This window comes from Leuciscus leuciscus (assembly GCF_965113295.1).
Source record: "Leuciscus leuciscus genome assembly, chromosome: 11".
Classification (NCBI taxonomy): domain Eukaryota; kingdom Metazoa; phylum Chordata; class Actinopteri; order Cypriniformes; family Leuciscidae; genus Leuciscus; species Leuciscus leuciscus.
Window position 1 is genome coordinate 27,984,611 of NC_138735.1, and position 25,675 is coordinate 28,010,285.

A 25,675-nucleotide genomic window follows, 5' to 3' on the forward strand; every position below is an offset into this window, starting at 1 on the left:
CGAGGAGACCATCACCACAGTGGTGAAGAACACTCGTATGAAACGCCACGCGTCCCCAAGACCACCCATGGGAGCTCACCGCTCAGAGACGTCCACTCCCGAACCGCCCAGACAGAGACGAACCCTGGCCAGGAAGACTGTCCCGACACTGTACGTTCAAGATCCAGAGGGTGCCACGGCCAGGAACCCAAGATGGGTGGAAGTCGAGGAAATAATCGAGTATAAAGTGAACAAATCACCCAAGTTACCAAGGAGAAGGGGCGCTTCCCCCGGCAAGTTTTCACCACCTGGCAATCCAAACACTAATAACTCCAACAACAAGTTAGTAGAGGAGACAATGGGTGCCGAAATGCTTCTACAAGCATCTTCTGGTACTGATGAAGAGGAAACTGTGCAGAATGTGTCTGAGGTTGACAATGTGACAATATACCCAACCGTTATAGGAGATATTAGTAACCCATATGTCTTGGTTGAGACTGATGAAGATGAGGAGGGAACTGTTGTCCTGGAGCCCGAAGACGACGAACTTGGTGCCCGAGACTGCAAAATACTGACTGATGGGAATCGGGTTCTTAATCTTGAAGACCTCGAGGACTACGTCCCTCAGGAAGGTGAGACTTTCGGCAGCCATGCAGACCATCACGTCCCCGATGAGAAGCCAAGTGAGATCTCGGTGTTGCAGAGAGAAATAAACGAGCCTGTCATTGGAAAACCCATTCTGCTGCACGTGGGACGTCCAGTGGCATCCGCAAAGCCTCGCATGGGTTTCTTCGGATCCTTCAAGGAACATATTTCCAGCATGTTTACTCCAGGTTCATCAGTGAGCGGCAGCTCTCGGTCAAGGCGAGAGAAGACCATACCTATTCATGTGACTGAAGAACCTTCATCTAACCGTTCACCGCATGCCAGTAGCTTCGCGAGGTTTGACGTCCAGCCGACGTACTGCTCCGAGGTCCAGAGAGGAAAGGAGGGAGGTCTGCAGAGCTTTAAAACGCAAGTGTCCGCTCAAACCTGCAGCTACACACCAACCGGACAAGTCACTCTTCAGATCAGCAAGAAGAAGCCATTTGAAAAGCAGTAATCGAGAGGAATAGAATCTTCGAAGCTTGTTTCCGGCATGCAAAATCAGGACATACAGTAGCCCGAGTCTTAAATGGGAACACTTCTGTAAAATCTTGCAATCTAATTCAAAAGCAAAGCTTCTGGATCATTCCATGTTGAGGCGACACTTTTTGCATAGGATTCACTTGCCAAACTCGATGCCTTTATATCCTACCTAACGAAGACTTTCTAATTACTTGAGTCCCCGTAAGCGTGAAATCAAACGTGCAGCTGCGCTTGGGAACGGCAAGTTCAACATGAATGTGCAAATATGGACAGTACAGCTGTCTTTTTGTCTAAAGGACATACTAAGAAATACACGTCTATGTCAAGAAATCCAAATTAAATTTCTTTGGACTCCAACAATACGATTGTGGTTTATCTGAATGTAATTTATGTGCTGTATGGAATTAATGTACCTCAGCAATACATCTATACACTGGCCAAAACAAAAAAAAGTTTCTTAAGAGTCTATGATTGGATCGTTATTGCAGTGATTATTATGTTTCTATCATGTTTGGGAACAGTTCTTTTAACCCTAATTGATGGAGTGTGTAGCTTTTCATTTCTTAAACAACCATGTAGGAAGACACATCATGACCATATTCCAGGATGACAATGTCAAGACTCATCAGGCTCAGATTGTGAAAAAATGGTTTGGAGGAGCATGAAGAATCATTTCCACACATGAATTGGCTCCTCTGAGTCCAGACCTTAAATTCATTGAAAGTCTTTGGGATGTGCTGGAGGAGACTTTACAGAGTGCTGGACTCTTGCATTGTCGATACAAGATCTTGAGCGAAAATGTATGCATCTCTTGATGGAAATAACATCACAACATTTATTTCCATTAAGCGGTGCATCAATTTTTTTATGAATCTTGACATTGTCATCCTGGAATATGGTCATGATGTGTCTTCCTACATGGTTGTTTTAAGAAATGAAAAGCTACACACTCCATCAATTAGGGTTAGAAGAACTGTTGCCAAACTTATAATATGCAAGAAACATAATAATCACTCAATAATGATCCAAATAACTTTTTTTTGGCCGGGCAGTGTACTAAGAAATACTATGTCAAGAAATCCAAATTAAACTTCTTTGGATTTCAACAATACGATTGTGGTTTATCTGAATGTCATGTGTGTGCTGTATGGAATCAATGTTCCTCAGCATTATATAAACACATATACAGTATAAAATATTAAGAGTTTTTCAACATCTAAAAATCCAGATCAACTTTTTCTGTCAAGTTGATTGCACTTGTTGTAATTTGGTGTAATACACTGTGGCTTGTTGAATCGGAGGTCTATGTTAATGTACCAAAAACTTTGGATATGTCATCTTGCAATGAAGACTATTCAGTGTGGTCAGCATTTTAGTGTTGAAATGTGAATGTATGGGGTTTTGTAGACGGTCAAAAGAATAGTGGTGGGAGATTTTAAGAGTTAAGAAACATAACAAACACAAAATCTATTTAATGACTTTAGAAGATTTATTTTAAAAAGTATTTCTTGTGCAACATGACTTTAAGCACATAGTATTTACAGATTTAAAAAGTTTTGAGATTTACTGGAGTAATACTAATATATATATATATATATATATATATATATATATTAAACGTGTTTGAACTTAAAATTGTATCAACCAAAATTTGCATGTGTAACATAATTTGTGTTGTTTTGGTGGATCACATTGTTTGAAAGGTTTTGGTAAAAGCAAAATAAATTAGGAATGCCAAAGGTGTTCAGCTGATAAAAGAAAAAAGAAAAAACTTGAATAAATATAAATAAAAATGTACATCTTGAAGTTCTGATGTTGTTGCTTTAAAAAATAAAGAGTATATTTGGATGTGTATTATAAACTGATATCACATGATATTGATATTAAAGAAATACAAGTAAAAAAAACCTTTCAGTTTACTATTTACTGTCTATATTGTGTATGGTGAAAATCGTCGGACACGCACAGTTGCTTTCAATATTGCACTCTCATTTATTCATTTCACTCTAGACATGCTTACCTATGTGTGTAAGTACACATCTTCACTGTATACATACTAAAGTATGTATACACCAACACACACATAATTAAACATGTAGAATTGTACATATATATTTATATAGACGTATAAATTTACATGTACGCACATTTATAAAAGAGTGCACACAATGCACTCTTGCACACACACGCGCACACACACTCATACACAAATGTCATGCGTCTGTGGCTCAATGTTTGTCTCCTGTACGTGAACACGCACGCACTCACAGACACAAACGTGTGTGTATATATCAGACATACTTCATATCCAAAAAGGTTCCTTTGAAAACAACACCAGGTTGTGATTTTGGACACTTTTTTTTCTTCAATTTTTCTGTTTTTAAAGCTGAGAATTAAAATGAAACGGAAAACAAAACAAAAACGAGAAGAAAGGCATGGTGCCGTTTCGTCCGATCATAACCGCAGGTAAGGGGGTCAATTTGCATAATGTATACAGGTTAAGATTTTCTTTCCTATATTTATTGTTGTTTTTTTTAATAAAGAACTTTTTCTCTTTTTATATAAACAAAGCAGAAAAACAAAAACGAGAAAAAAAAAGAAAAGAAAAGAAACTAAACTCTACAGAGTAGGTCCCCATCCACAGTCCCTTCTGCCGACAGGGGTGACATCAAGCTGTACAGCGCAGTCAAAAACATATGTATCAGCTTCATTTACAGGTACAGCCATAATCAAGGCACAAAGATCTACAAGTAGATTTTTTACTCTCTTTCAATAAAGTTGTACAAAATAATATAACATTTTATAGTCTGTACAGGAAAGGAAAGAAAAAAAAGAAGAAGAAAAATCAAACCTTGCACAGTCTGTACAAGATAAGAAACTAAAACAATAAGAAATGGGGCGTTTCTTTTCACGGATGTTTTGCCATCATGTTCTCAAGAGCAAACTGAGGCTTCAGCAATGTTCCCGGAGCCCCGCCTCCTCGTTTCAAATGCCTCGCCTCCTTCCAATGAAAGGGGGCGTGGTCATTCCCACCATCCTCTGACCTGTCCGCAAGCCTTGAGTGGGACAGAAATTCATGATGTGATGCTACATTGTGTGTCCATCTTCGTAAAGAAAAACGTCAGTCAAAACCGGATGGAAAAGTGCATTACTTCACTTCGTTTGCCCAGTGTTTGACAACCCCTAGCCCCCCCCCACCCCGTCCCCGCCTCTGTCCGTGGGCGATCTTCAGTGTTCGGAAACAGAAAGAGCAGCAGAGAGCCCTATAGGTCAGAAGATCAAGGTTCGGGGGCGCGAGACTAGGACTCCTGGAGGTCACAAGGTGATGCGATCTTCATAATCTGGCGGGAGCCAGAAAATATACACAACGATATCATTTTTTATTTTAATTAAAAAAAAGGAGGTAGCCAGAGGCTTCATGGAATGGCAAAAATAAAGGCAATCCAAATAAAAACATGGGGGAAAACCCAGTGACCCTCTCCGCCTTCCAGCCCACCGGTCGACCGCCCGCCCCGAATCATGAGTTAAAATTAAACAAGTAAAAACCGAAGTGTGGTGTGCCAAACGTCAGTAGTATTCTTTGTCTGCGGAGTTTGGAGACACGTTGGTAAAGAGCGCAGGGTCCCGACGATCACAAGAGCTCGTACTGCCGCAGGTGCATTCTCTGGATGATGTCTCGGCAGTCGTTGAAGACCCGGCGGATGTTTTCCGTGTCCACTGCACATGTAAAATGGGGATAACAGTAGTGACGGCCGTCTCCGCTCTCTGTACTGATCCTCTGTGAAAAGAGAGGTGGACAGTTACAATTAGGCGTTTCATATGATCCAAATAAAATGTGTTTGTAGTTTGAATTCATTTAGGAAATTAATTAAACAATATTTATGTACATCAATTTGACTGGACAACACTCAGTATAAATGTCTACAACAGAACCCAGTCATTAATGTGATTAATGAATCACTTTTAATAGAAAAAAAAAAAAACTCTGAATCAGTTTAACACAGGGTTTCTTAAACTTTTTCATCTGCCGAACCCCTTTGACGTACTTGAATTAGCCCGCGATTTATAGTCAATATTTCAAAAATTTTACATTTGCTGATGTGTATATTATACATTATTTTGTGTGTATTTGACCTTTTAAGTGCAATAAGCAGCGAAAAATAACTAAATTTAGTGTTGAGAGGCGGCTTTATATTATTATATACATGTATATAATTTTATCAGATGATTTATTGAATTTATTAAATATATATATATACATTTTTGTATAAATAAATATTTAATAAAACATATATATTTTGTTTAAATCATCTTTACAGCATGTTTTATTTTTATTGTTTTCATTTATGTTTTTAAACGTATTTTTTATTTGATACTTTTACTATTTAATTAATTATTCGCTTTTTTAATCAAACCCACAAACCCCGAATTGCATGCACCACACAACTGAGTGAATCCAATGAATCAGAGTGTGGATGATGATTAATTCTGAAAATGAAGTAAACATGTTTATTCTTTGGATGTCCACAAGATGGCACTGACTATCAGTTTACCGGATTAAGTGGATTGTGTAGAGAAGAGTAAATAGTGGTAAAAAATGTTGGTAAAATAGATTATTGGTGGATTTCAATAAACTGCCCGTCAACAGGGCTTTTCTCCATCATTTCATAATAAACAGATGCTTTGCTAGGAAAAAGCACAACAAAGTGAATCAGTCTAAACTGTGACTGCAATAGACAAATACTAACCAGAAACTCGTCACGAATGAAAAACTTGGCTCTTGTCACTTTGGGATCTTCACCTGGTTCAGGAGTTACTAAAATACAAGAGTCAACAGATTAACACACAGGGAAACTGATACCGTCCTGCACATCAATCAGTCGATTCACTTCACAAAACTGAACACTTGTGAATCCGACTGATCTGGTTCTCAAGCTCAACTCTCTAACTCACACATATATAGTGCATAAGTCATTTGGACTACGTTTATGATACTTTTATGAAGCTTGTACATCATTTTTAATGACAGAATTTTCATTTAACCCAAAAATGTCAATTATTTGTCAACTACCCACTTATATGAAAACTTTAGTACTTTTTGGGGATTTCTGGGTCTTTAGTGATGTGTGTGTCTGGGTGAAAAGTCTAACCTTTATCTGGTATGGTGTAACAAGCATATTCAGGGAAATAATCTTCAATTTTAGATTTCCCAGCTAATACTTTCTCCGCCAGCATGTCCTGTTTGTTAAGGAACAATATGACAGAAATTGTTCGTAACCATCTGTAGAAAGAAGGAGGAAAAAAAATACAGAGCCCAGGGGTCAGTTAAGCTTGCACTTGCACTTAAAAACAAGCAATAAAAAAGGAACGAGAAAATGAAGTTTCACCTGTTGTTCCAGATACTGCGAAAAAGAGCAAGTGCTTCCCGTAGCCTGTTTGTGTTGTTGTCTTCCCTTATGACCATGTTGTAGCTGCTGCTCGCTACCACAAAGATGATCGCTGTGACGTCTGCAGAGAAACAGCAAATCGTCAAACTCAAGATTTTTAGAGTACTTCAAATGTGAAATTGTTAAAGATCACACAATAAAGTGCCCTTATTATGCTTTTTTGGATATTACCTTTCATGTAGTGTGTGATATGACTTTTCGTGAATGTAAAATGTCTTCAAAATTACAAAGATCAAAGTGCAGATAAATGGAGTTATTGTCTCTCAAAAGAAATAATCGATTCTGAACTGTCTGAAACAAGTCGTCTTGTGTTTTTTTGACCTTGGATGCATGTTAACCTACTGTAGGAGACTTTAAAACAGCGTAATATGGGCACTTTAAACTTGTTTGACATGCATGTGCAACTGACGCATAAATTCACACTCAAATTCACACACACTTAATGTACCATTAAAACACTGAATCCATTTTCTTCTTTCGTCTCTCTGACCTCCTACATCAAACATGCTGAAAGAGAAGAACAGAGACATGAGGTTTATAGGAAGTGAAATGTGTCCCTCTAGTGGACATACGAAGACATGGCACTTCAACACTTACAGTAATATCCACTGTACAATCTTTAATATGATTCTATGGAGCTTTTTAATAAGTAAGTGAACTCACTGAAAGTTGACTTTGTCTACTTGAAATCGCGTCTCAAAGATCCCTGATGTTAACACTCGGCAGCGAAGCAAGTCCTGTATGAAGAAAGATTGAGAGAAAGTGTTAGGGTAGGACAATTATTGGAAAATAAAGAACAAGCCATTTATAAAGCGTCTCATGCCGTCTCTCATCTACAAATGAACACGGTGTGTGTTTTAGGAAGAGCTCAAACAGTACCTGGTCTGTTGGTGTGTAGTCGCTTTGTCTTACTGCATCAATCCGGTCAAGAAAGCTGTGAAGACACAAATGAAGGAAAAGTTAAATCAACTTTACACAAGTAGGTTTTTCATTAATAAATAAATTTTCATGACCAAACTACAGCATTTCATATTTTGGGCAATGGCATCTTTCTCATTATCGAGCGTAACTGCAGTTTGTGTGCGTTTTATTCAATGATTTCCCACAAGAATCAATAAACAACATCTATCTATCTATCTATCTATCTATCTATCTATCTATCTATCTATCTATCTATCTATCTATCTATCTATCTATCGTTCAAAGGTTTGAGGTCAGTAAGAATTTATTTATTTTTTTACAAAATGCACTAAGGCTGCATTTGTTTGATAAAGAAAAAAAAAACAGTAATATTATTACAATTTAAAACAGCTGTTTTCTATTTGAATATATTTTCAAGTGTAATTTATTCCCGTGATCAAAGCGGAATTTTCAGCATCATTACTCCAGTCTTCAGTGTCACATGATCCTTCAGAAATCATTCTAATATGATGATTTGCTGCTCAAGAAACATTTCTGTTTATTATCAATGTTGAAAACAGTTGTGCTGCATCATATTTTTGGGAAACCGTGATACATTTATACACATATGCATATATACATATACACACACATACAAACACCATATCAGTGACTTGTAATAACAAATAATAACATAGTCACAAATTAATATCAAAGACACTGCTCAAGTACCAGTGTCACTGACACTAGAAAAGAATATGATATCTACACAATAGTCTTCAAAAACACTTTGATTGTGTCTCAGATGAGACTCGGTTACTTTCATCATTTCAAACGGTATTAAAAGTGGCAAAAACTATCAAAGAAGAAGCAATGCTCTCATTCAAACAATGCCATTTGAAGGTGTAGTCTAGATATACCTGTTGTTGCTGTGTCAAAAATATTCACAGGACCTGATATATATATATATATATATATATACACACACACACACACACACACACACGTGTATAAGCTCATTGGATGTGAATGAGAACTGAACCCATGAAAGCATCCCTACAGCAAGTACGCAGCTGAAGAATGTTAGATAACAAGCCCATATCTTTCTCCTACTTCCCTGCAGAAAGGCAGAATATTAGCCCAACACTCTGTGACCATCATGTGATATTAGTGCTATCAGCACTAACAGAGACAAATATAGACTCATCCCACAAGCTTGTGACAACAAGACAATCTGTAACGACATTGCCAAAAAAAAAAAAAAAAGATAAAAAGATTAAGAAAAATAGGTTTGTGTGGAGATCTCGACTCTTGCTTTTATACGATGTTGGAGCATTTCTCTCAGATGTGAAAATGCACAAAGTATAAAATACTACTAATTATCAGGTCGATACGTTTAACGCATTAATAGCAAGGATAGATCAATTGAAACAAAAGTGATAGGTAAAGACTCAATGCGGTTTCAAAACTTTGTTCATCAAAGAATCCTGAAAATAAAAATCAGGGTTTCCACAAAAATATTGAGCAGCACAACTGTTTTCAACATTGATAATAAAAAGAAATGTTTCTTGAACCATCGTAATTATCATAATTACAAGATTCCAACTTGTAAAAAGCCTTCACATACTTGTAGAACTCAGAAATACAACTTGCAATACAAACTGGGAATCTTCTGAACGGCTCAGAGTAGAACGGGTCACATGTTGGTAATTACGACATGGTAATAATCGAGACAACAGATGAACGAAGCATAAGACTGATTTCTGAAGGATCATGTGACACTGAAGACTGGAGTAATGAAGCTGAAAATTCTACTTTAATCCCAGGAATAAATTACATTTTCAAGTATTTTACAATAGAAAACATTCATTATTTTAAATAAAATGTAAACATTATATTATTTTAAACTGCAATAATATTTGACAATATTACTGTATTTTTGATCAAATAAATGTTAACCATAAGAGACTTCGCAACCAGACCCCAAACTCCCTGACCCTTGACCCCAAATGTGCAATTACACTTGAGTATTTAAAATAATATTCTGGGTTAAATGCATGCTACTGACCACAGAAATATACAAAAATATAATATTAATATAATATAATATTTATATTCGCCAATTATAGACCATCTAATGAAAGTCTTTCAAATATACCTGATCAAAATATCTTTAATAAATTTTATAAATTAAATCTTCGAAGACAAAAAAAAAAAAAGTGAAAAAAAAAAGTGAAAAAAATACAAATAAAAAAAATCAGGAGCACATTTCTTTGCATTTCGTTTTTTCCGAACAGATAACGACAGATTGGAACAAGAACATTTCCTCTGAACATTGTAACTTTTGACAACTGATAACAACCTCAACAATTAGTCAGAAAAACATTACAAATTTCACCACTCATTATAATAAACATGCACTGAATTGCTTGTGTTGATCCAGAAGAATCATCTCTTGCTGTCATCTTTGGCGTGAGCCGTTTTAATATGAGCGCTCTGAAAAAACAGTGACCATACATCTAATGACTTAAAAAAAAAAAAAACAGCCATACAGAATAAACTAGACACGATTTGCATGACGAGTCCACAGACCGTCTTACGTGGGATCAGTCTCGACACAACCGTCATAGAAGAACCATCCAAACATATTCATTTAGGCAGAACAAAATATAATGAAATTCACAGACTCTACGATCAAAAACTAAAAATGGCATGTCAACAAAAACTATAATTTTTGCGTAACATCACAAAGAACTAATCAAGTTACTTTAAACTTCATCTTTATTGGATTTGAAGCTAAAAACAAAGATATTTAATTTGATTATGGTATTAAAAAAATAATACAATATAAAACAAATATATTATTATATAAACAAACAAAAACAAATAATTATCTAGGTACTTTATATAACTAATTTTCTATAACATTAAATATAAAATTCAAAACTGTATAATTCTATAAAAACAATAGTAACTTCTAGCACTTCATTAACTAACATTTACTAACAATGAGAAATACATTTATTACAATGTTTATTAATCTTTGTTAACATCAGGTAATAAAAATACAACTATTCATTGTTAGTTCATGTTAGCTTAAGTCCATTAAATAAAAATAAAAAATACAACTTGATTTTCTTAAAGAACTAGCAAATGCTGAAATTAATATGAACTAAGATTAATAAATGCTTTAGAAGTATTTTTCATTATTAGTTCATGTTAACTAATGAACATACACACACATAAATATATATAAATATGTATGTGTATGTACGTGTGTGTACGTGTGTGTGTGTGTGTGTGTGTGTGTGTGTGTGTGTGTGTGTGTGTGTGTGTGTGTGTGTGTGTGTGTGTGTGTGTGTGTGTGTGTGTGTGTGTGTGTGTGTATATATATATACATATATATGTGTGTGTGTGTGTGTGTGTGTGTGTCTGTGTGTGTGTGTGTGTGTGTGTGTGTGTGTGTGTGTGTGTGTGTGTGTGTGTGCGTGTGTATGTTCATTAGTTAACATGAACTAGCAATGAAAAATACTTCTAAAGCATTTACTAATCTTAGTTCATATTAATTTCAACATTTGCTAATTTTTTTTTTTTTTTTTTGCTTATAATATATAAATATATATATTTATATTATCTCATTATGTGTATATATGGCATGACAATCAGATTTAAGAGATAAAATGATGCATTGTAAAATAGTTATTTTGAACGCGTGTTTATTTTAATTTCATTTAATCTCCTTCGTCGCTCTTATGCTGAAAATAACACGGTTAAAAGTCTCACACGGTTAATCTGATTCATCATTGTGGTTCTTGCTAGTCTTGAGAATGTTCTGTACCAAAGATAAGATAAGACAAGATAAGATAATAAAGCCCAGATTGTACTCGATGGGCGCTTTGTACGCTATTTAGGAACATGAGGTTGATTCTAGATCACAGGGGAAACAAGAAATTGTACCGGGAGTCATTCCAAAACCTGTAAATCCAGTTCACACTGAACAATATGGGAATGTTTGAACACGTTTCACATGTCCTATTGAGAACAACGGCTCTACAGCTGTGAGTATCGGTGCAAGGTTTCTTATTAGATCATAGAGTGTATTACTGCCCGCCCTTTGTTTTCTTTTTTTTTTCCATAGGGATTTTTTAAAAGTCGTCTTTATAAGCCATGAACCAAGCCAATCAGCTACAAGCGTGAATCACAATGCTAAAACTTTAATTTGAAGCAAAATAAGTTTTTGAAAATCGGACAAAAACACAAAAGGTACAAGACTGTGAACTTAGTGAAAGAACTACAATCCCATGAAGCACTGCGAACAGCATAATCAAATTGAAAACAATGGATAAATATAAAACTACCCGACATATCTAAACAATATATTTTAAGTTTATTGCAAAATATGCATATACATAAATCTAAGTACTTTGAGAGCGTATAGAGATCGACTCGATTAAGTTATTTGCAGTGCTTCATGGGAGTGGGCGGAGCCTAATAACTTTTTGATTAGTGGATTTTTCTGTACAGCATCATGGGTAATGTAGTTTTTTAAACAGGAAATCAAATAAGCTGAAATAATGCAGGCTAATGGCTTCAACGGAAGCAAATACCATCGATTAACAACCTCGTAGCTCACAGTAGGTCTGTTTTTGAAGGTTTCTAAGCTCTCGTTCAAAATCCTATGGAGAAAAATAATGGATTTTTTACTTCCGGAACCGACTGTTGCACTCTATTGAATTAGACTAAAGCCCTATTCGGACGGGACTAGTTTAACATGGAGAGGTGGGGTAAAGTAATTATTACCAGAGCATCTCTGTGATTTTAGTCCCGTCCGAATGTGCATCTCAGTAATCATTACGGACAGTAATGTCAGTTAAGTCAGTAAAGATTACGGCGACTTTTACCTTCAGTAAAAAGGTCCGGAAAAATGACCTCAGGTAATATTAATCTCGTGCGAATAGACCCGCTGTAAATATGTACGTAAATATTTAGTCATTTCCTGTTTAAAAGTAGTTTTCCGCAGTTTTTCCAAGTATGGAGATGCTTGAAAAAGCATACAGTTGCGTTCTAGACGCTGGGACGAGTCTGTGGCAAAACTCAAGCGTTTTCCACACACCCTTCAGATCAGAGAGAAGATCGAAGCACTTGTTAGAGGCACGAGTGCCTATTACCAACACAATCCAATCTGAAGTTAATTAATACATCGTTCAACCGGACATAACTGTTTTATATATATATATATATATATATATATATTATATATATATATATATATATATAGGTAATATGTGTTTGCGCACGTGATATCAGGAAGCAACGTAATTCGCACATGACGACATGAGGGTGACGAATTGGCCATTAATATTACAGATGTCCTGTGCTAAAATTACATTACTCCATCTACCCTTGTAAAGTTAATCCTGTCCGAATAGGGCTTAAGAAAGCTATTTTTTGAGCTTGCATTTCTCCTGTAATATACAGAACCTCTTCCAATCAACAAAACTTTTAAAAGTTACAAACATTAACTGTTGAAATTATGCCCTTTTCTTTACAGCAAGCACAACAGTAAAAGAGGGTAGACTAGGATCCGAATCTGACAAGATCAGACAAACTTTTGAATTTTAACCGAGGCTAAACAAACTTCTGGTTTTTATTGGGTTTGGACTTGTAATTATTGAAAGAAGTTATTATAATAAATATTTGTTTATGCATGAACTGAAAAAAAAAGTAAGGTTTAAATGCAATGCATCTGCCAAATGCACAAATGTAAATAAATTTAAAGGGGACCTATTATGCCCCTTTTCACAAGATGTAAAATAAGTCTCTGATGTCCCCAGAGTGTGTACGTGAAGTTTTAGCTCAAAATACCCAACAGATAATTTTTTACAGCATGTTTAAATAATAATTTTTTCGGGCTCAGAAAAACACGCTGTTTTAGTGTGTGCCCTTTAAATGCAAATAAGCTGCTGCTGCACAACACAGGGGGCGGAGCTTCATGAGCTCGCGCTCAGTCTCTCAGGACAATCTCATCTCACGGAATGATGATGATATCAGAAACTCTCAGTAACGGTGTTCATTTCGACCCGGAGTCGGACAATAATGCCTACAGAGTCAGAGTGCTGTATGGAGATGGAACAGGTATAGTTTAGTAGTTTGATTACGGTTATAACGTATTTGTCATCTGCTTGTATGTATCCACTATTAATAGCCTACAAGTCTGCTGTTTCGGACCAGGTCCGAATGATGATCAAACATATACTGATGAGTTTAATAAAGTTTATTGTACATAACACAAAAGATGAAGCGTCAGTTTTACTCCAGAAAATCACCGTAAAAGCTGAGTAAACACAGTAAGTTATAAGAAGTGCGCAAGTACATAAACGAATTTCGGTAGAGTTGAGGGAGCATTTTCTTTAAAAACAAAATAATTCCACCTCGTCTTCAGCGGCTGCCTCAGATTTCGGGAGTAAATAGAGAGAGAGCTATGTGGATTAATACATCCAGCCACACAACACCTACAACGCTTGGGAGACATTCTCGTCAGTACAACTCGCTGTGAACTCGATCAGGGCGGGTCTATGTTAGAACGGCAGTGTCTGTCAACACTCGTGGGCGGGGCCTGTGCTAGTGACATCACTAAACCAGCATTCTGAAAACAGGTCGTTGGGAGACACTGCTGATGATTTATGGGGATTAATAAAAAAGGAGTGAGTGGATTTGTATCACGATTGGGTGGTTGTGTACACACACTGCCAACACACATTTATGTCCAAACAGCATGCAAAAGTGAATTTTGCATAATAGGTCCCCTTTAAATATAATTTAAGAATGCAACTAAGCCTGTCATGATCATGAATGTTGTGCTGATGATTAATTGTCATACAAATAATTATACTCTTTATAATGTTAAATAATTTAGTCTTTCATTTAGTTCGAACCCATTGAAGATTATAAACAAATCAGTAATGAGTCGCATCATTTGTCATTGTTTTCCAGCAAAACGGTTTAAAAAACATTTTCACAAAATAAAAATGTTGCTAAAATAAAACTCACATTTGTGGGACCACTTTTGTATATTTTTACAAATAGGCTATAAAAATATGTTGCTAATCTAAAATTTTACATCTGTGGGATCAGAGGAAAAAAATGAATTACAGAATAAAAAAAATCCTTAAGCTCAAAGTAACCTACATTTGTGTTAAAGTAACACACTTGACACAATTTATCAGTCTATTGTACATCATATTAAAAAACTATATTCAAAGTCAGCGTGAAAAGGAAGTTGCGATAGTCTTTTCTTCCCTGTTGTTACATTGATTAAAGGTTACGAGAGCACACGAGTTAAAGAAAAAGTGCACAGATAAATCATGTATAATAAATGCTCCAATATTCCAGATTTGTACATTTTGAATTGATGGTACGTAACATTAATACAATTGCATGATGGTTTAATAATCATTACTGGTTTTCATAGCTCTGAGCAGTTGTGTGGGGTCGTTCTATTTTTAGGTAAATGCTGGCAAAATCTCGAAACAGAAATCCGAAATGCTAAAAAAGGAATTCATAATCTGTTGCTATTTTTATCAACTGCACATGTGCGTGTTTGTTTGTGTATCTATGTAAGAAAAGGCAGGGGGAAAAAAGATGAGAAAGAGAGAGCGCCGCTGTACATCAGTGAATGTTTATTCCCTTTAAGCACTTATGAGGGCCTGATATGTATAACTGCGCACACACACACACACACACACACACACACAGGCCCTTTCTGCGCCTCACCTTCTCTTTCTGACCTTCCTTTGTTTACGCGCATTGCCGGGATACTCCCTTTGATTCGGCGGCGCGCGCACACACACACACACACACACACGTGACACCCTCCACCAGTGAGTGCTCTGCAGTGCTGTGCTATAAATAGCTCCTGCTTGCCCCGGCTGCGCTGTTCCTTTACATAAGCTCTGGTGGAGGGAGGAGGGGGACAGACAGCCCAAACACAATCTCCATACAGAACACACACACACACACACACACACACACACACACACAACTGGGATCTCTCTCGCTCGGACTGCTGCTTTCACTGTTTCTGTACAAGTGTCCTCTATCACAACAGCAGGCTCTCACTCGCGTACAAACGTGTATTTGTGCGTCTCGGCGGTTTGACATTGACATGTAATCCGTTTTCTTTCAGCCTTAAAATAGACACGCAATAGAGAAATAGAAACGAACACAGACAGATGTCACAAAATCACGAGGGATCGTTCAGTGATCTCACAGGCCAAAGGCCGGTTAAGATGCATTGCGATAAAACAGCTTGATTATAACATAGAGTTTGCTATAGATTTACATCTGCTCAGATTTACAGTACTGAGGTACAGTAGCCTAAATAATTGCAAAACATTTTACTACAAATGCCACTTTCTGGTTGAGCATAATTCTAACAATTGAAACAAATATTATACTCTATAGCAATGTGAGTATGTTGTGTTGTGAATGCCTTATATTTTTATTTATTTATATATTTCCTGGTTGAGTAACCAAAACAAATGTAGATAAATGCCTACCACACATACACATAACATTTTGCAAACTATAATATGTATATACAATTTTAATATACATTTGATAAATTATCATCAACATGTTTGGTAACCCAACCAGGAAACATAAATGCACAACATACAATAATCACTTTTTTAAATGTGTAGAGCTTTAGTCTGAACACTGCATGGCATTTTACAAGCTTTAAAATGTCGTAGTAAAAATATAACTTTTTTAAAATAAATATTATAATTTAATACTACATATATTCTTCTGTTTATAAGAAAATAGTGCATTTTACTTTATTTTTCTATGGCTTTTTAGATTAAATGATGGTTTCTCTTAAATTATGGATTTTATATAGTGATGTGATGTCAAATATAATGTCGAAAGTCTAAAGAGAGATATAATACTTTATTACTGGTATAATAATGAGAGATATAATTATTGGATTACAGGTGTTTGTTAAAGCCAGCATAAATACCATAATTGTTCTCGCTCAGGGTTGGTGTTTTGAACTATTACATTTTAGTACATAACTCGCCCTGCAACATTTGTGTTGTATGAATAACACCTCCAAATCATGTGGTTTGTTGAGGAAATGTGTGCTATTACTTTTCAAGGTAATTGAATTAACACCTGGGTGGACAATAACAGGCGTAAAAATCTCACGGACTTAAATCCGTTCACACTACGGATGATTACTATAACCATAATATAAAAGAATAGTAGAGGCCACACCACAACTATAACGATAAATGGCACAGAGAAACAATATCGTTGGAATCACTTTCAGAACCAATATTTCCAGCTGATCAACATAAAAACATTGACAGCCAATCAGAATCCATCCTGCATTAAAGAGCTTGCGCATTTAAAGCGGCGGCGCGTCCTGACTCCAGATAATAAACAGAACGATATCATCCGCTGGTGTGGATGCTAGTATAGTTCAAATAAGAAATATTACTACTGTAATATTTTAAAATTAAGAAAAATACTATAATAATAATATTTTATAATACTTTATATTTTACATTACATCTGTCAAATCTGTACAGAATTGCTTTATTTTCAAACGTTAAACCATCAAACTTTTATTTGGACTGAAAACTATGCACAGGAAACCCTTAAAGCTTCACTTTTGTGAATAAGCGCCTTTCATTCCAGGTATGGGATTATATAAATCGCGATTTCCGTTTTATTTTCGATAAATTGCGCATCGCTACCCCAGAATCATGAGGGCGAGTTCTGCAGGGGCAAAGTACAACAAAGTGGAAGCAATTCAATTTATCTGAAAACTTTCTCGACGACTGCACACCCCTAGATCGACCTGGATCACAGCAAACATATCTGAGCAGACATTGATTCAAAGTTGTATAACAGAGGAATTCTCAGTATTGTAAAAGTCTTCCACAAAGAACAAGCCTGTATTGAGAGCAGCTGGGTGTCTGTATGATTCTCTGAGTATCTCCGGGCCTTTTCTGACTGAGAGACAACAGTCGCCATTATGTGTCAGGCCCTGCACTGGCTGGTGATGGTATCTGCGTCCTACAAAGCGGCTGACCAACTCCCATGACCTGACCACCCTCCTCACACTTTCATACCTGACACACGGCCGCTGTTGTACAGGACAAACGTCATGCAGCACTGGCTTAAAAAAAGCCAACAGTGGACGTACAAACAGATTCACACACCTAGAATGTCTCCATTTCAAAGGCAAAGACACTTAAATACATATACGACATGTTTGCCTGGACGTCTTAAGGAAGCCCTGGAATAAACAGGTTGGTTTCAGGTTCATCTGAACCTGATCAGGCACGTTCCTTACAGGGATGTGCAAAAACTACATATTTTCAAAACAGACTAATTCGTTGGTAGCCTGAACTGGTTTACAGATGCAACTTTTCCGAGAATGTTTTCCATGTCAAACAGCTAAAGCACAGCACGGTCAGTGAGAGTTCGCCTTACTAATCAACTAGTCAGTTGTTAGGTAACTTATCCAAATTAGTGTCACAATAAATACCTAATCTTCTGTTACGAAAGATTTAGATTTTTTATAAAAAAAAAATAATCTTACTTTTTTATTAATAAAAAAAAAAAAAAAAAATCACGGTTTCCACAAAAATATCAACACAACTGTTTTCAACATTGATAATTATAATCATAAATGTTTCTCGAGCATCAAATCATCATATTAGAATGATTTCAGAAGGATCATGTGACACTGAAGACTGGCGTAATGAAGCTGAAAATTCAGCTTTGATCACAGGAATAAATTACATTTTAAAATATATTCAAATAGAAAAATAATACTTTCATAATATTAACAATATTACCATTTTTACTGTATTTATTTATAATCAAATAAATGAGAAAAGAGACTCAAAATCATGACCGACCCCAAACTTTTGAACAGGCTCATACCGAGTACTGAAATGTTTACTGAATATATTCCCATTAGATTCACGTTAACACACTATAACCGCAGCATAAATACAATTCAGATAAAGAGATTCTGTTTAAAACATCAGTAAAACCAAATGACTGACTGCAACGACCACTAGGACCATAAATAATAAATGTGATTATTTGTTTGTGCTGTTTAGTGGTTCCTTTTAATTTGTGCTAATATCATAAATATCAACAGAGAAGAATTCTTGCATAAGACATTTTGTAGCTGCATCTTAAGCAATATGCAATCAACTTCACTTTTAATTATCCCAGTTCACAAAAAGCCAGCATCATCATCATAGGTTTTCAGGTAAAGTTAACTATTATGATAAAACTTATACTTACTAATGCGCACAATCGATAAGTTGATATTCGTTGGACCGTTCATAACAGGCCTTAACGCCTTCATCATCCCAGAGCTTCTTCGCATGGTCGAAAAACTCCTGTGGAAAAAAATTAATAAATGTTTATATGTTTGCATGCTAAAAACTAAATGATTGAATTTAGCAACCATTTTTAGAACCGTGTCTGCCTCGCTTCATTTAAGAGATATTTCTTGAACTGATACCACTACATACTTCCAGCTACATTCATAAAATGTGTTTTGGTTAAAAGCCTTTTGGCTGTTCTGGAAATAGACTGACTGATCACACAGGCCCACCACTGTGGATTCAAGCGCTGCTTCGAGCACATCTCATCATGCAAGCATTCAAATGCTAGTTTCTTTTCTTAGTTTGGTTGAAACTTTACATAAAGCTTAAAATACTAGCTCATTTTACTAGCTCATATTTCAGTACATTACTTTTAACATTCATGTAGCTTATGACCAAATATTAGTCGAAAATAGGGCTGCACAATATTGAAGAAAAATGCGATAACTTTTTAAATAACGTGATATTCGATATCCAATATGATAATGCTTTAAGTGTAAAATAAAATTCTGTTTAAAATATATTTAAAACCTAAAAATTATATAATCAACATATATGTTTCACATTCTTTTTTGCGAGAAGAAAGCATCCCTACAACTTCTGAAAGTGAACAGCAGTGTTTTACTGTGGCATTACATAAAAAGTAAGTGTGATTTTAACGTCAGTGTAACCAGGGGGTTTAGGTAAGCCTACACTAGGGTTAACAGCAGAAATTGAATAATCAAATGTAAAAATAAAACACTGCTTAGTCTTCACTGTATGAATTAAAGCTGCAAAAGTTATTCAGTCTCAAGCAGTTTCTCTTTGTGCTTAATGTTAATCATACAACAAACGACACAGGCGGAAGCAGGTTTATTAGGCTGCTGTCACTTTAAGAGATGCACGGATCCAATACATTGTTACGCACATGCTTTCTTTCTCGAAGATGGGCATTTTTACATAATTTCGTGTGTATTTGGCCATATAAGCTGTGGAAGAGAACTAAATTCAGGATCACATGGGGTCCGAGAGGCGGCTTTCTGTGCGCATGAATACTTCACTTATTATTGCACATAATAACATTAAGCATGTCACATGTATGTAACAATCCTGATCTAACCCAATCCTGAGATCTACTCTCGGCTGTCTGCGTCGACCTAAAACATTTATTTTGGAGTATTAAAAATCATGCAGTAATCGCAAGCCATTGCGACATGTTCATTTGTGATATTTCAATAATTTCAATGTATCGTGCATCCTTAGTAGAACAATTTAAATATATTTCTCATGAACCTGAAGGAAGTAACAGCACAGGAACACTTTTGTGTGTCAATGTTTCATTGTTATAAAGTACTTTATAACAAGGACTCATTTGTACGGAGCCTCTAAAGGGACATGGTGATTTAAAAAAATTTGAGATGGGAGGAAAATATATATATATATCCCAATGCTTTTGCATTTTCTCACAACACTTTTGCGTTCCCCAAAGAAACTTTGCATTCGCTGGAAAAGAACATAAAAGTTTTAAGAGAGAACGCAAAAGTACTGACCTAGGGGCTTTAGGGGCTTCATAGATTTGTTAACATTGGTTAATGCATTAACTAACATGAACTAACAATGAGCAATAGCATTCATTAATTTTTAATGTTAATGATTAAAAATGTTCATGTTCGTTCACAGGGCATAAACTAATATTAACACATACAACTTTTGGGCTAAATATATTTTAGTAAATGTTGAGATTAACATTAGTTTTAGTTAACTAGATTAACATTAGTTCATACTAACTAATGTAGTTATCTAACTAAAGTTAACAAATGAAACCTTATTGTAAAGTGTTATTTCTATCTGGATTCAGTACTTCCTCCAGTGTAATCTTGCAAATTTTATGCAAATTTAAGATAAACAAATAATACATGTTAGCAGTCAATATTGTATCTATCACCTGTTGAACCCAAGAGTAAACAGCAAACTACTCTCTAAATAAAAAGTGAACTTTCTGGAAGTTCCAGTATTTACAGTCCAACCGTCAAAATATTAAAACATTTATGAATTCACAGGTGAGTATAAATGTCTGCCATTAGTTAATTAAAGAGAAATCCAGGACTTAATTTGAGCTGAGAAAAGATCTGGGGTCTGTCTAAAACTGTCTAATTACAGATCTCCATTTCAGCAGAGTCCACACGGTCTAAAAATGACAATCTGAAAAAGAAGAGCCAACATTTGTGCAATCAAAAGTCACAGGCTGAAGACATCTGCCATACCACGGTCCATCTTTTCTGCAAAGGCGTTAAATGTGCTAGAATATCACAACAAAATCATAATGAAAATAACTGACCCCATTGCACACGGTCTGATGCTAACAAACGAAACTCAAGCACAGCAGAAACACATGCTAAGCTAAAGCTAACAGACTGCATCGGTATGATAGAGAGAGAACTTAATAGTTAGTGTCAGTTTCAGTCTGATTCAGACAGATCAGATGATATTCTTCATATTTCACTGAAAAAAAAAAAACACCCAATTCCAGAGTTTTAACTTGATACCTTAAAACGAGCAAAGCTAAGAAAACGTCATCCACAACTTTTCCATGACTTCTGTGTCTTCTAATGACTGGTAGAAATATTGGTTTGAATAAACCTATGACAGACACCTACTTTAAGGAACATAAAATGTCTACATTACAAAAATCACTCACTGATAATTTCAATTTCAATCTTTTGTCCTGAGTTTTTTGATGACTAAAGCAATTGATGCAAATGCATTTAATGTGAAAACCTACGTTGTGTTTCTCTGTCCCGTGGATTAGTCAGGGCCTCCTGGATTAGTCAATTGCGAAATTAAATCCTACATATGAACTCAAAATATTCCTCACAAACCTGTAATTTAACATAAAAAGCTTGTGGTTTAATTTGACTTGATGTGCTCATAAACCACAGATACAACAACAATGCATGACAAACCAAAAACTGAACGTAAGCTAACGTAGCAACATGCTAATCATGTTATAGTATGCATAATTTAAAAAACCACACATTATTTTGACCACCACTTAATATAACTACAATATTTTGAGTATTGTTGAAAATGTGTGTAAATGTACACAAAAGCTAAATGTAAAAAATGCTAACCGAGCATGTCTGTAAATGCATTTAAAAATTATTTAGGCTAGAAATGCTAAACACTGCTGACAAAATTATTGGGCCTTGTTTTTATTCTTATTCTTAAAAATTATAATATTTACCACCCATTTAAAACGCAAACTAAAACAACAACAAAGCAGTCAGCATCTATCTTCCCATAAAGTAACGTTCCTTAGAAACATATCCAAACTTTTAGCTAGTGGCAGGCACTTTACCTCAGGTAGGTGATTTAAAAAAGCAAAAATTCATAATTTTAATAAAGCTGCAATCATGCAAAAGAGTCATACAAAAACCTCTCGGTAAGCGGTTCAAAAGCCTCAACACATTTACACAAATTCAAATGTCACTGAAAGCATCTTAGGTAAAAGATGAAAATGAGACTCCTTACCTGTGTGTAATCAAAGTCAGAGAGCGGCGCTATGCTTTTGATATAGTCGATCCTAAACTGGTCCTCTGGATTAGCGAGTGGGACGGGTGGTATTAAAGTGCTCATTGCTGACACTATGGTCTAGAAATAAAAATGAAAGAGTTATGAGCCATGAGACTGAGATTAGATTCAGAAAACTTCTAGAAACTAAATCAGGACTGTGAACGGCTCACTTACCACGATGGCGTCCTTTACATTCTTGCGAATGTCTTGAATTTTCTGTTTCTTTTCCCTATAAGTGAAAACATTTCAATTTAGTAAAAAGGCAGAAAAATATGAAAAATAAAATGCAAGGCTGAATTGCACATATGCAACACCTCGTTCTAGGAATCGTTCACCACAAAAATAACAGTTCTGTCACTATTTAATCACCCTCATGTCATTCCAAACCTGTATGGTGTAATTTCTTTAACAAATGACAACAACAACAAAAAATTGTCTATAATATGACTTGTGCACTATATTTCAAGCCTTCTGAAGACATATGATAACTTAGTGTGAGAATCAGCCTGAAACATATTGATGCCAAACATCATCGCTTCTGGCAAAATGTAACCAAACATGACGTATCATGAAATGGAGAATGAAATATGACAGCTGAAGTGAATGGAATTTCAGACCGTTCCTCAAATGCAGCTATCATATGACTTCAGAAAACTTGAAAAGTCATATCTGAAGTACTTTTATGTTGCTTTCTTAGAAACATAAATACAGTTTGGAGTTGGACACACATTCCCATTTTGTGTTGCTTATACATTTTTTTTTAAAAACACAGCATACCGGACTGGAATGACATTAGGATATTCATTTTGGCTAAACTACTCATTTAAATTGACTTATTATTTCCCCCCATATGGTAACACTTTAGTTTAGGGTCCAATTCTCACTAGTAACTAGTTGCTTAATAGCATGCATATTACTAGGCTATTGGCTACTTATCAAGCACATATTGTTGCCTTATTCTGCATGACCTTATTCTACATCCCTAATCCTACCCAATACCTAACTAATACAAAAACGTAACAACTACCTTACAAACTGTTAATAAGCAGAAATTAGGAGTTTATTGAGGCAAAAAGTCATAGTTAATAGTGAGAATTGGACCCTAATCTAAAGTGTGACTGACTAATATATATATATATATATATATATATATATATATATATATATATATATATATATATATAATATTTTTCAAATTCGACAAGCATAACTTGCCCAACAAAGTTATGTCATTTAGACATGCTATTACAATTATTTTTTAGGATGCAAAAAGTGTTTAGGAAACTTTAACACCCATAGGCCTGATGAGCATTTGGTAATTGATTTTAGTCACTTCTCAGCCATGCGTTCCCTACATCCAGATTCTGTATGACCATTTAACAGTGATGTTGCAGTGAAGCACTAGCCGATAGCACGTAGTGCTACATCACTATCAGCTTCAGCATGTACGAGTGTTTCCTTCGCCATGCCGAGGCTGAACACAGGGCCCAACCTTCATATACCGCCCTTACATGCACATATATGACATTAGGACAGTAAACATGAACTCACTCCGCATTAAACCCGTTGACATGAAGAATTTTCATCTGCTTCACGATAGTGCTTTTGCCCGATTCACCAGCCCCTACGAAAGCAAAAAAAAAACAGCCGTGAGAATACATGCAAAGTCTCTCAGATACTTCAGATATCACGGTGTGTGTTCTTCATATGTACAATCCGACATGCCAGATTGAGCTGTCAAACACGGTGCATTTAAAAACACAGCCTCGGATGGCTCTCGTATGTCAGATATAACGCCTCAAGTCTTCTCTTACCCAACAACAACAGTCGATGTGTGGCTTTATAAGCCTGTCTCTCTTTTTGCAACTGTTTCTCTATTTTCTTGTTGGCCTCTCGCTGTGTTTTCTCGTCGATGCGCTGGTCTTCGGTTTTACTGCTCCCCAAACACCCCATCTTACTCCCTCGAAGCCAATATGTGCGCTGTCCTTATGAATGATCAATCCAATTCCGATTCCAAAGAGAGAAAATGATCCACAATAGACAGAAAGAAAAAAAAAAGGTCGCCGGGAAGGTTTTTGTTTCTCCTCCGTTACAACGTCTCAAGCAGTCCGGGCGTCATTCAAGCGACGGGATTGATAAAATTGATCACATATCGATCGGTAAGGTGGGATATGAACTTGCATCTGGATCCGGGGGTCTCTGTGAGCCCCTGCCAGGCGCTCTTCCCTTCTCTTCGGTTCTCTCGCCCTCTCTGTGTTTTTTCTATGTGATATTCTCTGCCTGTATCTCTGCTGTAGTCTGTAACTCAGCACTGCCTCTGTCGGCCACAGCTGATAATGACCGGAACCAGGAAAACTGTTACAAAGTGTCACTGACTGACTGACTGACTGTCGAAACACTGTAACGAACGAGATCGTAAATCGAACGTTTCAATGTAACAACGCGAGTTAAGAATGTTACAATGTAAAGTGTAGCGGATGTGATGTTGTAGCGGATGAATGGATGGGTCTCAAAGTCTGTCGTTTTATACTGGGGGGGAAAACATATTAACTAGTCTAAGCAGGTTTTGCTTATCTTAAATGGTTTAAGATGGTCTTCTACATCATTGTAGCAGACGAATGGCTGGGTCCTAAAGTCTGTCAAGTTTTATACTGAAAAAACAAAACATTAAACCAGTCTAAGCTGGTTTTGCTGGTCTTAAATGGTCTGCTCCCTCTAAAACCACACTATATAGTTCTTTTCAAAATCAAGGAGCATAACTTGCCCAACTCGGTAATGTCATTTAGATATGCTATTGCCAGTTAAATACAGAAATGTGAGAGAGTAAAAAAACACTGATTAAAATTAAAAGGAGGAAGGTTGGGTTACCATACTATTTCAACACATTTTGATCACCAACCACAAATTCATCCTAAAATACCTTTAAAAAAAAAAAAAAAAGTTTAACTCCTGGAAGGGAGTGAATTTACCACCAACTACATGGGTTCCACGATATAAATGTATATAAAGGAAACAAAACGATTTCCATAACAGTGACTTCAACAAGAACATCTGATTTACCTAGAGATTAATTATTTGGCCTGGTCGTATCAGCATCACACAGAAATATTTGATTAAATACTCGTAAAAATAACATATCACCAAATGACTTCTTTAGAAATTGCAGTTCTCCTATTTTATACTTAAGAACACATATGACTTTCACTTCTCATATAAATTCTAAAAAAAGCTTTTAAATTCATGTGAACTGAA

General features: G+C 35.8%; 2 protein-coding genes and 1 long non-coding RNA gene across 17 annotated transcripts in view; 2 read left to right on the forward strand and 1 right to left on the reverse strand.

Annotated features, from left to right (window-relative positions):
* Positions 1–3,724, forward strand: part of obscnb (obscurin, cytoskeletal calmodulin and titin-interacting RhoGEF b) — a 57,349-nt gene extending 53,625 nt beyond the window's left edge. For all 14 annotated transcript variants that reach the window (XM_082184063.1, XM_082184069.1, XM_082184071.1 and 11 more), the window contains one exon: positions 1–3,724. In XM_082184063.1, coding sequence (XP_082040189.1) covers positions 1–1,081 — 1,081 coding nt within the window. In that variant the 3' untranslated portion in view covers positions 1,082–3,724.
* Positions 3,076–25,675, reverse strand: part of gnal2 (guanine nucleotide binding protein (G protein), alpha activating activity polypeptide, olfactory type 2) — a 27,892-nt gene continuing 5,292 nt past the window's right edge. Inside the window, exons 1-12 of one of the 2 annotated variants that reach the window (XM_082184159.1) lie at positions 24,238–25,288; positions 23,975–24,047; positions 22,598–22,652; positions 22,382–22,501; positions 18,786–18,883; positions 7,434–7,488; positions 7,218–7,291; positions 7,003–7,061; positions 6,495–6,615; positions 6,258–6,388; positions 5,856–5,923; positions 3,076–4,885 (exon numbers count right to left, since the gene is read on the reverse strand). In XM_082184159.1, coding sequence (XP_082040285.1) covers positions 4,739–4,885; positions 5,856–5,923; positions 6,258–6,388; positions 6,495–6,615; positions 7,003–7,061; positions 7,218–7,291; positions 7,434–7,488; positions 18,786–18,883; positions 22,382–22,501; positions 22,598–22,652; positions 23,975–24,047; positions 24,238–24,376 — 1,140 coding nt within the window. In that variant the 5' untranslated portion in view covers positions 24,377–25,288 and the 3' untranslated portion in view covers positions 3,076–4,738. Of the gene's footprint in view, positions 4,886–5,855; positions 5,924–6,257; positions 6,389–6,494; positions 6,616–7,002; positions 7,062–7,217; positions 7,292–7,433; positions 7,489–18,785; positions 18,884–22,381; positions 22,502–22,597; positions 22,653–23,974; positions 24,048–24,237; positions 25,289–25,675 lie in introns of those variants that run through there. The other variant, XM_082184158.1, reaches the window with a different exon arrangement.
* Positions 7,836–9,569, forward strand: LOC309509468. The gene is made up of 2 exons (XR_014209913.1): positions 7,836–8,130; positions 8,470–9,569. It is a non-coding gene; the product is annotated as an uncharacterized lncRNA (long non-coding RNA).